This window comes from Octopus bimaculoides, chromosome 21, assembly GCF_046866305.1.
Source record: "Octopus bimaculoides isolate indiv1 chromosome 21, ASM4686630v1, whole genome shotgun sequence".
NCBI lineage: Eukaryota > Metazoa > Mollusca > Cephalopoda > Octopoda > Octopodidae > Octopus > Octopus bimaculoides.
Window position 1 is genome coordinate 37,108,967 of NC_142948.1, and position 19,149 is coordinate 37,128,115.

The 19,149-nt window shown below is 38.6% G+C and overlaps 1 protein-coding gene across 3 annotated transcripts in view; it reads right to left on the reverse strand.

Annotated features, from left to right (window-relative positions):
• LOC106873852 (uncharacterized) overlaps positions 1 to 19,149 on the reverse strand; it is a 146,491-nt gene that overhangs the window by 38,784 nt on the left and 88,558 nt on the right. For all 3 annotated transcript variants that reach the window (XM_089339145.1, XM_089339146.1, XM_089339147.1), the window contains 4 exons: positions 6,987 to 7,109; positions 3,706 to 3,939; positions 1,790 to 1,945; positions 423 to 611 (listed from right to left, as the gene is read on the reverse strand). In XM_089339145.1, the coding sequence (XP_089195271.1) occupies positions 423 to 611; positions 1,790 to 1,945; positions 3,706 to 3,939; positions 6,987 to 7,109 (702 nt within the window). The remainder of the gene's footprint in view (positions 1 to 422; positions 612 to 1,789; positions 1,946 to 3,705; positions 3,940 to 6,986; positions 7,110 to 19,149) is intronic.

The following is a 19,149-nucleotide window of genomic DNA, read 5'->3' on the forward strand; positions in this document are numbered from 1 at the left end:
CTCTGGTTCTGTACTACAAATGTCTTGTTTTCATAAAATCTTCCATTAAACCTTAGTCACAATTTAAGTTCCTAACACTAGGTTAATGATAACTAAGTTATGTTACTAAATTCTTTGATATATTTAAAATTAATTGAAAGAAACACAGAGCATCACAAAATAAATACAGTAACGCAAGGGTTAAAATAGTCTAAATTAAGAATTTATATCAAAATTTCATGTTAATTTATTTCAAACACCAGCTTAATAATGATAAAATTACTTTATTAAATTCTTCATTATTTTCAAAATTAATTGAAACAAAAGGCAGTGAATTTCAAAGAGTTATTTATGAGTATTTTGAAAACAAAGTGTTTTAGAAACAGAGTTACAGGTGAATTGATATAGCAATCATTAAGAACACTAGTAACTATGTTTCTTACCTGGCATACAAGCACACCGAAATCCTCCCCGATCATCTAGACAGGTTCCGTCATTCTTACATGGAAAGGATTCACATTCATTGACGTCCTGTTCACATCGGTCCCCAGTTAAACCTGGCATGCAGTCGCAACGGAAGCGTCCAGGTGTATTGACACAGGTACCGCCGTGTTCACATGGAGAATCATGATCTGAAAAAAAAAAAAAAATATAGATAATAATCAATGTTTCTATCATAGGTATGAAGAGGGTTAGTTAATACTGACCCCAGTATTTGACTAGTGCTATATTTTGTCAACATCAACAAGCTGAAAGAGAAAGTTGACCTCATCAGGATTTGAACTCAGAGCTTATAGAGGCTGAATAACAATAATAATAATAATAATAATAATAATAATAATACTTTCTATTATAGGCACAAAGCCTGAAATTTTGGGGGAAGGGACTAGTTGGTTACATCGACCCCAGTGTTTCACTGGAACTTAATTTATCAACCCCCAAAAGGATGAAAGGCAAAGTTGACTTCAGCGGAAATTGAACTCAGAACATAGCAACAGGCAAAATATCACTAAGCATTTTATCCATCATGCTAGTGATTCTGCCAGCTCACTACTGTTGCAACAACAGCAACAATAACAACAACAATTTTATTTTAGCACAGCATTGCAATGGATTTAGAACAGCTTGCGAAACCTCTGAACAGCACCTGCAGTTTTTGTGTGGGGTAAAGCAGGTTCAATGTTTATTTCACACATACACACATATTCCAATATATATATATATGTATGTATATATAGTGTGATCGTGGCCCCTGGTGCTGATGGCACATAAAAAATACCATTTGAGCGTGATCGTTACCAGCGTCACCTTACTGGCACTTGTGCCGGTGGTACGTGGAAAACACTATTTGAGCGTGGCCATTGCCAGTACCGCCTGACTGGCCCTCTTGCCGGTGGCACGTAAAAGCACCCACTACTCTCTCGGAGTGGTTGGCGTTAGGAAGGGCATCCAGCTGTAGAAACTCTGCCAGATCAGATTGGAGCCTGGTGCAGCCATCTGGTTCACTAGTCCCCAGTCAAACCGTCCAACCCATGCCAGTATGGAAAGCAGACGTTAAACGATGATGATGATGATGATGATATATATATATATATATATATAGGGAGAAATATAGGCATACATACAAACTGTGTGCATTTACTTTTTAGTATAGGTACACTGTACCACTGCATATCATAAGCATCAGTTATATGGGTTGGCCTTAGATCACTGGCTGAAAAAGCTCTGTCCAATCCATGATGATGATGACAATAATGGTAATTAGAGAGAGTGAGAGGACAAGAGAAGGAGGTAGTGCATGAATACTTACTTTTTTCACATTCATCAATATCTTCAGAACAGTCTTTCCCCTGCCATCCTTTGGGACAAGAACAGAGAGGGTTGCCATCTATGGGGGATGTTGAACAGAGGGCATCAGCATGGCAAGGGCTGCTGGCACAAGCATCCTCAAGGTGACAGCGGAGACCTGTGTGAGTAGAAACATGGATATACGTGATATTGGCGATGATGATGATGTGATAGAATCGGTGATGGATGGTAGCGGTGAGGACGATGTGTCCATGGTGTATATCGGTGTAATTTCTATGTAGTATGTGAACATCCTCAGGGGAGGTAACTCTTCAAGAAGGGACGTAACTCGAGATAACCAAGCATTCTATAAACTATGAATTGATAAATTAAGTACCATAAAAAGCTCAGATGGTAGATATAAAATTCACGGTAACATAGACACCGTGCCCCAGCATGGCCACAGTCCAGTCAACAGTCATATGTGCATATGCTTTCAGTCATTATACTGATGTACCTTCAAGGGGTTATAAGCAATTATATTGATACCCCACCACACACAATACTTATTATCAGCCAGGTTTTAGCTTATTGATCTCCATTGATCCATACATACTCACATATAAATATATACATGCATATAAATATTTATACACACACACACACACATTAATACTCAGTTTATGCAGACAAACAACAGAGACAGACACACATACACATTTGCAAAAACATACATACATAGACATGCAAAGATATGCACACTGTGCATGAGTGCACGTACACACATTGACCGAGAAATTACAGCTATCAATCCACACATTATACAGTATCACTGCAAAAATCACAAACTACAGCCCACACAACAGCACATACTACTACTACTACTACTACTACTACTACTACTACTACTACTACTACTACAGCCCATACAACACGGCGACGCCATGCGTACAGCTAAATCTACATAACTGACATTCAAAACCAAGGAAGTTTGGGACATATTTTCCCTTCTGGAGCTGAGGTCACACTTCCTGGCATTGGAGGTCAAGTGCTTATGATAGTATTTGGAGTGTGGTGGTGATGGTAGTGGTTGTAGGAGTGGTGGTGATGGTAATACAGTGTGTGAGAGGCATTGGTCACATGGTGGTAGTAGTGGTTGTAGTAGTAGTTGATCATGTGATGGTGGTTGTAGTTCTGATTAATAGTAGTGTTGATGGTGGTGGTGGTGGTGGTGGTCCTTGTAATGATGTTTCTGATAGTAGTAGTGGTAGTTTAGTCATAATAGTTGTGATTGTAGTGTTGTTTGTAGTAGCAGCAGTAATAGTAGTAATAATATTTATTGAAGTGAATGTAGCAGCAGTAGTGTTGCTAATGGTGATGGTTGTAGTAACAGTAATAGTTGTGGTGATTGTAGTAAAGTGAAGTGGACCGGTTGCAGTAATTATAATTTCAGTGTTGGTTATTGTAGTACAAGTAGTGGTAGCTTACATGTGATAGTAGTGGCTATAGTAGTAGTAGTAGTAGCCAATGCTACATGTGGTATTAGGTAGAGAGGACAAAAGCCAACAGCAAGTAATATCGGGGGGGGGGTATGTTAGAGTGGGGGTGAGTGATGGGGAATGAGTGATAAAGAGGATGTTGAGTGATAAAGAGAGTAGTGAGTGATAAGGATGGTGAGTGACAAGGATGGTGAGTGCTAAAGTAGTAACAGAAGAGGGTTGTGAACGACACTAGGGTTGGTAAATTATGGTGGTGGGCGATGAGTGATAGAAGTGAGGAATGATAGTGTGTGATGAGTGACAGTCTGAGTGGTAAGTGACACTAAAGATGAGGGATGATAATAGTGATAATAATGTTTGTGAATCGTAAATATTAAAAGGGGTAGGAAATGGCAGAGGTGCGTGGTGCCAACTATATTTTTCCACAGACAGAACTTACCAGTTTTAGAAGGGGGGCATTCACAATGATAGTAGCCAACTCGATCATGACAGGTTCCACCATTGTAACACGGTTGACTCTCACAGTCATCGATGTTTTCACTGCAATCATTGCCAGTCCACCCGTTGACACAAATGCACAAGAACCCACCGTGTTCGTTGTTGCAGGTGGCACCATTCTTGCAAAGACCTGGTTGGGTGAGACATTCATCTATGTCGTCTTTGCAGTATTTACCTGCAGAAGAAAAAGAAAGAGAAAGCGAGTGAGAAAATGCATCTTTTACCTTTCACTAGTTTCAGTCATTAGACCGTGGCCAAGCTGGGGCACCGCCTTGAAGAATTTTTAGTTGAACGAATCAGCTCCAATACTTTTTATTTAAAGCATTGGTACTTATTCTATCGATGTGTTTTGGCAAACTGCTAAGTTACAGGGACTAAAACTGGTTATCAAGCAACGGTGGTGGGGGACAAACACAGACACACAAGCATAGACACACACATAGGACGGGCTTCTTCCAGTTTCCGTCTACCAAATCCACTCACAAGGCTTTGGTCAGCCCGAGGCTATAGTAGAAGACGCCTAAAATGCCACGCAGTGGGACTGAACCCAGAACCATGTAGTTGGTTAGCAAGTTACTTATCACACAGCCACTCCTGCGCCTATATATACACACAACAGGCTTCTTTCAGTTTCCATCTACCAAATCCATTCACAAGGTGGACTGAAGTAATAGTGGAAGACACTTGCCTAAGATGCCATGCAGTGGGACTGAACCCAGAACCATGCGGTTGGGAAGCAAGCTTCTTACCACAGACATGCCTGTATTTAACCTGTTTTTTTTGTTTTTTTTAATTTTCATCTTAAATGAAATAAGACCTTTTGTGTTTCAATGATCTCTAAAACTAATTGGGAATTTAAGAAGTGATTTTTATTCTTCAGCATTTAAACAGGCCATATTCGACATAGATATTCTACCTGTCTCATGTTCAAACGAGCTTTGGTATCACAAAGTCAGTGGACAAGTGTATCGAGGGGAAGAACGTGATAGACAAAAGGCGGACATAAGTTTATTAAAACTACCACGACTCTGTTGAAGCTGTGAAAGTAGTCAAGTTCAAGGGAGATAACTCTTGCTGCCCCTCAGATTTATGTGTGGGAGTAACAAACAACAAAGACTTTTCTATGGAATCCCTTCTATAAACATTAGGCCTGAAATTTTGTTACGTGGAAGTTGGTCGTCGTCGTCGTCGGCGGCGGCGGCGTTTTATCGTGTGTCCGATGATTTATTTGGTTTCTTCTTGACCACTTCTTCCCCTCTGTCCGTGTTTCTAACTCTGATGACTAATGAGGCCGATTCTTGCATGGAAGTATCTGTTGCAAAGTTCACAAAGATTCCGTGGTGGAGGCTTTGCTTGTTGCAGCCCCTATTTTCTTTCTTGTTTCTCTTCCTCTTTCCTCTGTCGTTCAGCTTCAAAATGAACTGTCACAGAGGAGATGGAATGATGCCAGCCGTGCCTGTCCTGAGTTTCAATGTCCCAGGCTTTGGGATCGATTCCAGTCAGTTTTAGGCTTTGCTTCAGCTGATCCTTGTATCGACAGAGGGGAATACATCTAACCCAGTTATCAGCTGGTACTTCTTACCAAACAGCACACATTCTGTTCTGATGACCCCATAAAACCTGTATATATATATATATATATATATATATATATATAGGTATGTGAGTATGTGTGTGAAAAGTGGGCCCTCATGAGCCATAGGCTCATAAGGCCAGTTTTCCAGATTCTGTGGCATATATACTCCACCTGGATGGGATGCATCACTCAGTCCCGGAATTGAAACCACGATCTTACTATCATGAGTGCAACATCCTAACCACTAATCCGCATGCATGTGTACACACACACACACACACACACACACACACACACACACACACACACACACACACACAGAGTAAGAGAATGACAGATTAAGACTATCATCCAACAATGATTACAGTCCCTGCAATGGACTTCCACACAGTTTCCGTCAAGCCAATTCTCCTCACAAAGATTGAGTTGACCCAAGGCTAATGGTAGAAGGAACTTGCTTTAAGATGCTTTACAAGGGATATCAACCTAACTCAAAATCATGAGATTGCAAAAGAAACTTCTTAACCACACACCCAGACTACACCCCAGAAATGTTAAACTAAACGTTGGTTAATTCTCACAGATTAGTCAGGTTTTATTGTTTTTTTTTGTTTGTTTTTTCATTCATTCCCATGTCTCCTAGGCATCTAGATTCACACAGACTTTTAAGAAAACTCAAATGTGTTCTGTTTTTGTCTTTTTGTTTTTCTGTTTATTTGTTTTAATTTTTATCTATTTGTTTATATTGCTTTTCTTTTAAAAAAACCATTCTGTTGAGGTGTCCGTTTACAAGTTCTAACCATTCTACTTAACTAGATATTTACTGGTTTGAGATAAGACATTAGACGTTTTCAACTTCTCACACATATACACAAGATGATGCCTTAGCAATACATGCACACATTGAGGTTACAGTTAAATCTTCCTACATGACAGAGCTCCTTGACAACACACACACACACACACACACACACACACACGGAGATTAGTCATGGTTTCCCTTAACAAGACACATTCACATAGGGGTGGAAGATATAGTCACAGCTTCCCACATGAGAGAACTCCTCAACATGCACATGGAGATTATTGTCAAAGCTTCCCTTTGAGAAGCCCATTTAAAAACATATACATGGAGATTACAATCCCAGTTTCCTATATGTGAGGGCTCAATGTATACATGAAGGTTACAGTCCCAACTTCCCTGCATGAAAAGACTCCTTAACAATACACACAAATATGAAGCTTAGTCATGGTTTCCTACATGAGGATTCGATAATAGCATAAATATATAGCAGTTAGTCAGAGCTTTCCACATGACAGGGCTTCTTGATAACACACACTCACAGGTTATAGTCACAGCTTCCCACATGAAGGCTCCTCAACGACATACACATGGAGATTAGATACAGCTTCCTACATGAAAAGGTTCCTCAACAAACATACAAACATGAAGCTTACAGTCATAGTTTTCCAATTTTTAATATGCATGCATATGGGGGTAACAGTCACAGGTTCCTGTCTGAAATTATAATCACAGTTTCCTACATGAAAGGGCAACTTAACAACATACACATGTAGGTTATAATTACAGATCTGACAAAACAAGACTCAGACTAGAAAAATAAATAAAAAGGCCTTTTTATTACCTTTAAATGTTGGTGGACAGTGGCAAGTGTAGTTGTTGGTGCCATCGACACATGTGGAGCCATTGGCACACTTGTTGTTCTTACAGTCATCATTGTTGATTTCACATCTGCTGCCTCGGAAACCTGCAACAACAGCAACAACAGCCATAAGAAGAAATAACAAAAAACTATAATGACAGATATATTTTCTACTTCAGGCAAAAGGCCTGAAATTTTGGGGTAGGGGGCTAGTTGATTTCCTTGACCCCCAGTACTTGATTCGTACTTATTTCATAGGCCCCCCCAAAAAAAGATGGAAGACAAAGTCAACCTCTGCAGAATTTGAACTTATCATATAAAGAGTCAGAAAAAAACGTTGCTGCTAAGTATTTTGTCCAGCATGCTAATGATTCTCTCAGTTCATTACCTTAATAATGTAATAACAACTATAATAACAAATGTAATAACAACTATAGCAATAAATGTAACAAGAGTGCTCAGAGAGTGCAAGTCTCTGCCAAGGCAACACCAACGTCCTCTCAAAGATTAGCCAGAGATGATTTTTAAAATGAGAATATCTGAAATAAACTCACCTGCTCTCACAAAAGAATACTAAAAATGAACCTGACCGCTCTCAAAAATTAAGTAAAAAAAAAACGGGGGAAATAATCCAGAATCTTTGTCCAGTACTGGATCGATCCCAAAATCTAATCAGTTCATGCCAGTCATGAGGCCAAATATCCCTGAAAATTTCAGTTGAATCAATCCAGCGGTTCTTGTGATATCTTGTCCATGGACAAACAAATGAACAACTGAAAACAATACCTCTGCCTTCACTAAGGCAAAGGTAATAAATGTAATAATAACTATAGCAACAACTATAGAGATCCTTTCTACTCAAGGCACAAGGCTTCAAATTTTGGTGGGTGGGGAGGCACTAGTTAATTACATCAACCTCAGTGCTTAACTGGTAATTATTTCATTGACCCTGAAAGGATGAAATGAAAAGTCAACCTGACAGAATTTGAACTCACAACAAAGATGGATGAAATGCTGCTAAGCATCTTGTCCTTGGATGATAATGATGACAATGACAAGCATCTTGTCCTGCGAACCAATGGTTCTAGCAGCTCACCGCCTTAATAATAATAATGATAATAATGGTTTCAAATTTTGGCACCAGGTCAGCAATTTCGGGGGATGGAGTAAGTCAATTATAATGACCTCTGCCCCTCAATGATCGATTGGTACTTATTTCATTGACCCTGGAAGGGAAGAAAGGCAAAGTCAAGCTGCCAGATGAAATGTTGTTGAGCATTTTGTTGAGCAAGCTAACGGTTCTGCCAGCTCACTGCCTTCAAAATAATAATAATAATCCTTTCTACTACAGGCACAAGGCCTGAAATCTGCGGAGATGGGTACGTCGATCAAATCGACCCCAGTACTTGACTGCTACTTAATTTATCAATCCTGAAAGGATGAAAGGCAAAGTCAGCCTTGGCAGAATTTGAACTCAGAACATAAAGACAGGCAAAATACTGCTAAGCATTTCGCCCGGCGTGCTAACAGTTCTGCCAGCTCGCTGCCTTTCACTGCTTTATCATAATAAGTCCACGAACTATACACAAACCAACATACTATATTCCGACAAACTACCAAAATGATACCCTTTGACTTCCTGCAATTAATGCCTACTTTTGCTATCTCACTCAGATCGCTACTATTTATAGTCATTTGGCTAAGTCTATTCTCACAGGGGGTGTCATAACTCTTGCCCCAACAATATATATATATATATATATATATATATATATCTGTGTGTGACTGTGTTTGTCACACACACCCACCACTTGACAACCGGTGGTGGTTTGTTTATGTCCTTGTCACTTTGTAGTGGTTCAGCAAAAGAGATTGGTAGAATAAGTAGAGTCAAGGCAATGCTCCAGCATGGCCACAGTCCAATGAGTGAGCGAAGCAAAAGAAATAAGTCTATAACATAGCTCATATTATAGACACATGATATAGGTCAGTCATGGATCTATGAAGTACCCTAGTTATGTGATATAACTTCATTGTGTTTATATGTCACACCTCATTGAACTTAAATGGCAGGTGAGTAAGAAGTGAAGGAAAGGATAAAGAAATAGAAAAAATAAAATTAGTTCCCACATTAGATGCAGGTCATAAATTTAATAGAATGGTATGTACTTGAGTTAACCCTTTTCATACAACAAACTTCCTGTTTTAAAGTGACCTAAATTAAAAAACTCTCCCTCAAAACGTTTGTGTTAATTTAATGTTGCAAAATGACAATGTTATTTCACTAAATTCTTCATTTCAGAATTGATTGGATCAAAGGCAAGCAGATGCCGACAGGGATAAGGTAACAAAAGGGTTAAAGTGATCTAAATTGACTTCCAGTCAAAAGTCCATGTTAATTTAGGGTTCCAAACAGTAGATTCATAATCCTTATCTTTTCCTTTTGTTTCAGTCATATAGAGTGCGGCCATGCTGGGGCACTGCCTTGAATTTGTAGTCAAATGAATTGGCCTCAGTACTTCTTAAGCCTAGTACTTTTTCTATTGGTCTCTTTTGCTAAACTGCTAAGTTATGGGGATGCAAACACACCAACACTGATTGTCAAATAGTGATTGGGGTGGGGGGGAGAAGACAGGTACAAAGATACACACAAATATATATATACACACATATATATGTGTGTATATATATATATATATGTGTGTGTGTGTGTGTGTGTATATACATATATGTGTATATATATGTGTGTGTGTGTGTATATACATATGTATACATGTGTGTGTGTGTGTGTATATATATATATATATATATATATATATATATATATACATATGTGTGTATATATATATATATATATAGGTGTGTGTATACATATATATGCATATATACATATGTGTATCTATATATATATGTGTGTGTGTGTGTGTGTGTGTATATATATATATATATATATATATATATATATATATATATATACACACACACACATACATTTATATAAATAGATAGATTCAATTTAAATGTAATTTTACTCAAAAAAGTCACAGTAGGAACTTAAAGCATAATATTAAACCTATCAAAAAATATTCAAAAAAAGGAATCCTATTTTTAGTATCAGTTGATTCTCAACATCTGAATGTAGCTAAATCCTTCCCAGAAGACTCTAATCAATTCAAGTGTTTCAATGAATATGCTGTCAATGTCAACTGGGTTAGTGTGCTCAGCAAACCGTGACATCTAAGCTGTACACTAATTGGTTAAAATATTGCTTGTAAGATTCAAACAGCAGGGACCTAGTATTTAAAAAAGAAATTCAGTCATTGTGAAATACAACTGCTGCTTAATAGTGCTGCTTCGTAAACATGAAGATTGTGGAAAACAAGAAAATACTTGTATTATTATATGTAATATTATAATGATACAAAGTGGTAAGCTGGCAGAATCCTTAACACACCAGGGAAAATGCCCCCTCCCCCAAAATTGCAGGCTTTATGCTTATAATAGAAAGGATTAATATAATATATGATATAAAATTGTAAAAAAAAAATACAAAAATAAAATGTGAAAATTCACACTTTAATAAAGGCACAGGGCCTGAAATTTGGAGGGAGGGGATTAGTTGATTACATTGACTCCAGTGTTTCACCTTAGGAATGAGAACTCAGGTTCAAAATTTCCCCAAGACACCTGATGAAGAATGGAGGGTAATATTAGCCGAAACATGTTAGCAACAAACAAGATGAGGATAAATATCCGTCAAATGTAAATAATGTAGAATGTGCTTATATTATTATCTCACTCACAGCAAAGCTTTGTAAAATTAAAATTTATTTTAGTTCTTCTGATTTACACTGCAATATGTACAACATATATAACCATGTGCCTCATGGGGTAACCATGTATCTGCAGGATAGCCATGTATCCCCTCTATAACAAGACATCTGCACTTGTTCCCCCATCATACTTTAGCCTCTAAACACTGGGCATAAAGCCATCTCCCCCTCTCAGATACTCCCCCCCAGTTAATAATTTCTACCAAACTCAAACCCTTTTAACCCTTTATTATTCAGATTTCTTTGTCAAATGTATCGCTTATTAACCAACATTGTTTTCAATTAATCATGCATTATTTTATAGCTTCCACATTTCAATGGTGTATTTTGTATATTTTTAGAATGACATTGTCAGTTAAGTCTGAAAGGCTGGATCTGATCACGGATATAGCCGGATTAAATGCTAAAGGGTTAAATATTCAAATATCATTTGTAAAATATATTCACAAGTGTCAACTATGTATTATCACATTATCATTATTATTATTATTATTATTATCATTATTTGAGTAATGATCTCAAAATGGAATTTTAGTTGTTTTTATTTTCTTTGTTTTACTTTTATTTGTTTTTCATCAGGGTTGATGGGTGGGGTGATTTTTATAAAATCTAAACACACACACGCACACACACACACACACACACACACACACAAAAGTGACTCAACTGTATTACATACAAAATGAAATATAAGAGTATATTTCAAAGCCAAAGAAAAGTGTGTATATATATATATATACATATATATACACATATCTATGTATATATAAAAATACATATGTGCACATGTTCATATACACACACACTCACGCACAGACACATATATAAAAGGCATGAGATATTATTTCTTCAACTTGTTTTAATACCCCACTCTTCTCCTTTCTTTTTTTCTATAAATTTTTTCTGGAAAAATATCGCACAAAACAGAAACTATAAGACATCGTGGGAACGCAATGGTAAGATCATTCTCAGCTATGCTTCATGGTTCCACAAGAGAGTGCGTAAGAGAATAATAGAAAGAAAAAGAATACAAAAATAAAAGAAAAATATAAAAAAAAGCTAGTCCCAGCAGGTTTAGAAATAGAATGATCGACATAAAAATCAGTACATTATTATTATTATTATTATTATTATTATTATCAACATTTTTATTGTTGGTGTTGTTTGAGCTTTTTTAATTGTCAATTCAAAATGTGAGCGAAAAATCTGATAGTTCTTTTGAAAATTATTTGAAGAAACAACAATAACTATTACAAATTGACCACCTTGTTTATGTACTATGTTAGTATACACACACACACACACACACACACAGTCTCTCTCTCTTTCTCTCTCTCACACACAGGACTATACACACATATCCACATACATACAGATATACACAGACATACACACAGACATACACACACACACACACACACACACACACACACGCACGCACAATCACTCTCTCTCTTTCTCTCTCTCACACACACACACAGGACTATACACACACATCCACACACATACATGTATACATACATACAGATATACACAGACATACACACAGACATACACACACACACACACACACACGCACGCACAATCACTCTCTCTCTTTCTCTCTCTCACACACACACACACACAGGACTATACACACATATCCACACACATACATGTATACATACATACAGATATACACAGACATACACGCATACATACACATGCACTCACATACACAGACACACAGTGGGTGTCTGTGTAATGTGTGGGAGGGAGAGAAGGAGCCAGGCATTCCTCGTTCCCTGTTAATAGAATTTCATTCATCAGTTCAGTTTTACGTCTATTTTTCCATGTCAGCATGGGTTAGATGAATATGTGACCAAGATACTGGTTTTTACAGCTGGATACCCTTTCTCATGCTAACTCTTACATAAGTTTTTTCCAGTAAGGGTTCACTTATTCTACATGGGTTGTGAAGGCTCGAAGTGAGATGATGATTCATTGACAGCAGAAATGCCAACAACAGCACCAGATGAATATGTCATAATTTGCGCAAGTGAGCATAGATGTAAACACACACACGCACAGTAGTGCAAACACATTCTTAAAGATCAAGCCATGTAAAAAGCACCCAGTACACTCTGTGGTTGGAGTTAGGAAGGGCATTCAGCTGTAGAAATCAGCCCCAAATCAGACTGGAGCCTGGTACAGATCTCTGGCTTACCAGTTCTAGTCAAACCATCTAACTCATGCCAGCATGGAAAACAGATGCTAAATAATGATGATGATGATGATGATGTAATCTCCCATTCTTGTTTTCTTAAGACTGTAAGATGTATGATCTGAGGAAAATTTGGCTGTTATTTCTAGCTTGAGTAAACCTACTCTGAAAGTTTCCCATGTAGTGTTTCACACACACACACACACACACACACACACACACACATGTATGCAAGTGCCTATATTGTTAGAAACATAGATAATGATAATCTATGTGGAGAGAGAGAGAGAGAGAGAGAGACAGAGAGAGAGAGAGACAGAGACAGACAGACAGGAGGAGTTGAAATTGACATTAATGATTGGGAAAATGTTTTATTACAGGTTTACTGCAGATCTTGGGTGTGTATGAGTGTGTGTGATTCACTGAATTCTATTCAATGAACGGTACACACACACACACACACACACACACACTCACACACACTCACACTCACACACACACTCACACACACACACACACTCACACACACACTCACACACACACTCACACACACACTCACACACACACTCACACACACACTCACACACACACTCACACACACACTCACACACACACTCACACACACACTCACACTCACACACACACACACACACACTCACACACACTCTCACACACACACTCACACACACACACACACACACTCACACACACACACACACACACACACTCACACACGCACTCACACACACACTCACACACACACTCACACACACACTCACACACACACTCACACACACACTCACACACACACTCACACACACACTCACACACACACTCACACACACACTCACACACACACTCACACACACACTCACACACACACTCACACGTCAGCACAGAATAAATGACTTAAAAAGGTGGCGAGCTGGCACAGTGGTTAGCACACCAGGCAAAATGCTTGGCGGTATTTCGTCTGCCATTACATTCTGAGTTCAAATTCTACCGAGGTTGGCGTTGCCTTTCATCCTTTCGGGGTCCATAATTTGAGTACCAGTTATGCACTGGGGTCAATGTAATTGACTTAATCTCTTTGTTTGTCCCTGTTTGTCCCTTCTATGTTTAGCCCCTTGTGGGCAATAAAGAAATAAGAATAAATGACTATATTTGTGAAGCATTATTGCTTTTTGAGTCAGCTGATACCCCTCCTATTATTATTAACCCATCCCTGTTTTTCAAGTAAAGGGCACCATTTTCCACAAAACCTCAAATGCTCAAAGCCAGTGGATGACCTGTTAACAGCACTACGTCACTGCCTGTAGCCAAGCAAAGATATGCATACCTGTAAGCACACAGGTATGCATACACTGGCGACAGGCTTCCTTCAGTCTCCAACTAACAAATTAACAACATAGTAGAAGACACTTGCAACACACTGGGACTGAAACAGAAATCACATGGTTGGGAAGCAAAGCCCCAACTACACAACCATGCTTGTGTCTACACAATATGAGGGGGTGGCTTTATGGGTATCATGAAAGGTTGGTTGGAGACCCAACCTTCTAAGTTCTTTTACAGGGCTTAGAAAAACTGAAGGACTACTGTAATAAGCGTGAGAATCTGAGAGGGGAATATGTTGAATAGAATCACAATTAACTGATCCTCCTGTATTTTCTTTTACCCAAAGCCAGGAACTTTACAGCATCTCCTTGTATGATATATACACATGTAAAAAGCTCTACTCACCTCGCTTGTGCTTGTGCCATGTAAAAAGGACTAAGTCCACTCTGTGGAGTGGTTAGAGTTAGGAAGGGCATCCAGCTATAAAAATTCCGCCAAAACAGTCACAGAAGTCTAGTGTAGGCTTTGGCCTGGTTGGCTCTTGTGGTACCGTCCCACCCATGCTGGCACAGAAGATAGACATTAAACAATGATGAAGATGATGATGAATATATCAGCTTGGAAAGTAGATGTTAAATGATGAGACATATATAAATTTATCTATACATGTGCATAGTAACTAAATATATATACTGGTGTTTATCTCAATTTCCGCTTTGTATGCTCTGCATATCATCACGAGTAACACTGCTAAGTACAGTGGCTGACTAACAATTATACTGGAAGCTGACTGGTTAATGATAATCTATGTGGAGCTCAAACTCATACAGGAGCAGTCGTACATCTAACAGTAGACACAACGTATATCCTCGTAACCATCATCATCATTTAACGTCTGCTTTCCAGGCTGGCATGGGTTGGACAGTTTGACAAACTGGCCATCTGGGGAACTTCCCAGGTTCCAGCTGTCTATTTCACCATGGTTTCTACGGTTGAATGCCCTTCCTAATGCCCACCACTTCACAGTGCGGATTGGGTACTTTTTACCTGGCACAGGCATAGGAGCTTTTACATGGCACATAAGCACATTTACACACACACTTAAGTGAGCATATAAACTTATATATATATGTAGTTATATCTATGTATGTATATGATCATTCCTTTGTTCACAAGTCCGTTTTTCCATGCTAGCATGGGTCATGTGGAGGTATGGATGTGTATGTGTGTGTTCAATTGTATGTATGTATGTTTGCAGTTAAAGTGTTTAATTATAGTTTTAAATGATTATAATTACTTACAGCTTAATAACAGTCAACAATAGTTTGTTCACTCAATAACTGCTAATTATAGCCAATAACAGTTAGTTATAGCTAATAAAATTTAATTACAGTTAATAACCAATACCAGTGATAGAAGATAGCAAATAATAATTGTTTATAGTTGATAACTATTAACAGCTCGTTATCCACTGATAATAAAAGCCAGTAATAGCTGCTAATTGTTTTTTCCTCTTTTATATATAATTTATAATAGCTGTTAAACACATCAACTTAACAACTATTATCAGCTCTAATCATCCGATAATGTTTGTTTATCACTGATAATGACCAGTAAAGAAGAGGGGTAAATAGCCTACTGTATGTATCCCTACATACAGTTACACGTCTGCCACTAGTAGTGGTGGTGGTGGTGGTGGTGGTGTGTTATGGTGACAGTAGTGATAGTAAGAGTAGTGGTACTAGTAGCTGACATGGCTGTGGTGATACTAGTAGTTGTAATAGTAGTAACTGTAGCACCTTGCCGTAGGCAGTAAAGTAACACTGATGTGACATTGGTCCTGTGTTACACCTAAGTATAAGCAAGGTTACATAATACTAATGCTGCATCAGTGTAACACTGGTTCTGTGTTACACCTTACTATAAGCAGTATTACACTGATGTGATATTATGTTACATGTTACTGTAAGCTAAGCAGTTATGTAACACAAATGACATTGGTGTTACACCAGACAAAGTGTAACACAAGTGTAGTGCCATGTGACACCACACTATAAACAATGTTACACTGCTACTGTGATACACCTTGATGTGATTATTAAACAACCTGTAATACAATACATCGACGATTAACACTAATGTAGCCCATTAATTAATCCTTTACTGATGGCATTTAGTGGAAATGGAGAGGGTGGAGGGGGAGACACTGGGAGGAAGGAAGCAGGGTGATCAGGCAGGTGTAAACCTGGTAGTGGTGGAGATGGGAGGTGGGGGAGTGGTTGGTGGTGGTAGAGATGGCGACGGTGGGGGTGCTGTGGAGATGGTGGTGGTTGGTGTGGTTGTAGTCACAGTGGTCATGTGATGATGGTGATGGTAGTGGTGTAATGGTAGAGCCAGTGACTGCATGATGGTATTGTCATTGATTGTTATTGTGGTAGGGTGATGATGATAGTTTTGGCAGTAATGATAGCGTTGGTCATGTGCTGGGCTGATGGTAGTGGTGGTCATTGTGGTAGCGTAAGCAACAGTAGTGGTAGCAATAGTGTTTTGTGATGTAGTGCTAGTAATGTTAGTGATATGTTGACGTGGTAGTAGTGGTTGTGGCATTAGTAATGATGATAGTGATGATTGTAGTGGTGGTGATGCTGACGGTGGTGGTGGTGGTGGTGGTGGTGATGCTGATGGTGGTGGTGGTGGTGGTGGTGATGATGCTGGTGGTGGTGGTGGTGGTGGTGATGCTGACGGTGGTGGTGGTGGTGGTGGTGATGCTGATGGTGGTGGTGGTGGTGGTGATGATGCTGATGGTGGTGGTGGTGGTGGTGGTGGTGGTGGTGGTGATGCTGGTGGTGGTGGTGGTGGTAGTGGCTGTGGTGTTGGTGCTGGTATTATAACCAGGGAACCAATACTGCAGTGAGTGAATGCCTTGGGGAGTCATTAAGACCCTGTCATGCAATATAAACCATTTCTCTGGGCATTATGATCGAGTGGGGGGGGGGGGAGTTCTTTGTGCACACATTGCTTTCTTAAATCTCTCCCACACGAGAAACTGGGTCTCACTGCTTCCATATCACACACACACAAACCCACTGTGTGTGTGTGTGTGTGTGTGCATGCATGTGTGAGCATGTGTGTGTGTGAGGCCCCTTCTCATTAAGTCCATCCTATCCCTACACTCACCAACTCTTACATTAATCTAATCCATAGCTGACCTAGACTAGGTTAGATTTAGTTTAATCCAGTATATCTTCAAAGACGCTGCTTGACGAGAAATTGAGAGGGGTGGGGGTGGGGTGAGCAGACAGCGAGACAGAAAGAGATATAAACAAAAGAAAAGAAAGACAAAGAAATGGAGAAAAATAAAGAGAAAGACAGTGAGAAAAGAAACAAAGAAAGATTCAAGAGACAAAGAGATAAACAGACAAACAGACAGACAGACAGAAAATGGCCGTTGTATTTAAATATTCCCGCCACTGCAAAAAAAGTAGTCACATGACCAAAGAGACTGTGACAGTAAGTATGAAGTTGTACCCCAAGCACATTACTGCTATGCTAGATCCTACAGCTGATCCCCAAAACAACCTGAACATGATAGAAGAAAAACATAAGGGATTACTTTTGTTTAGGGTTTTTACTTTTTTTTTTGTTGATTTTCATTTTTATCACCCTCTCCGCTTCACTTCCCCTGTCCATTTTGAAAGTAAAATTGATATATTTTATATAATTAAAAATAAAATTAAGTTTCGAGTTTCACCCTTTCATTGCTTGCTGTATGTGTCTTTAATCAAATTACTTCCATATACATACATATATATTTCTTTTATTCTTTTACTTGTTTCAGTCATTTGACTGTGGCCATGCTGGAGCACTGCCTTAAAGGGTGTTAGTTGAAAAAAAATCGTCCCCAGGACTTATTCTTTGTAAGCCTAGTACTTATTCTATCTGCCTCTTTTGCCGAACTGTTAAGTTATGGGGACAGAAACACAACTGCATCAGTTTGTCAAGCGATGACAGGGGTACAAACACAGAGACATACACACATATACATGTGTGTGTGTGTATATATATATATATATATATATATATAACATGTAAGCATACATACACAAATGTTTGTATATCGATGGGTGCATGCATATATATATATATATATATATATATATATATATATATGTATGTATGTATGTATTTGGATAGGAGTTTGTGTGTGTGTGAGTGTGTGTACTTATGCGGGTAATTAAAAATCATCATTAACTTATGTCACACATTAATTTGTCAAGTTCTTTTATTTCTCTCTTAAAACTATTTTACAGAAGAATTTAACATCTGTTGATTGTAATTACTGATTTCTTATTGCCTGCCTATATAAATGTGTATATCTGTGTGTGTTTGTGTATGTGTACACACACACATGCGCGCACACTGTAATTTTCCAATGACTGCACATTGAATAAGGAGCTTGTTAACTACTTTAGACAAGCCTCTGTAGATTTTGGAAAGCTCACAAAGGCTTCTCTAAATTTTCTAAATAACCACCACAGGTTATTACAATTCCATACCAAGATTCTCATTTACAAGCAGCCTGTGTTTCCACTTGCTTCTACAGGTTATTGGATATGGACCATATTTAACCATCATGTTGAAGCCCTCCATGCAGTGGGACTGAGCCCCAAACTGTGAGGTTGGGAAGCAAGCTTCTTACTTCTTTATTGCCCACAAGGGGCTAAACATAGAGGGGACAAACAAGGACAGACAAAGGGATTAAGTCGATTAC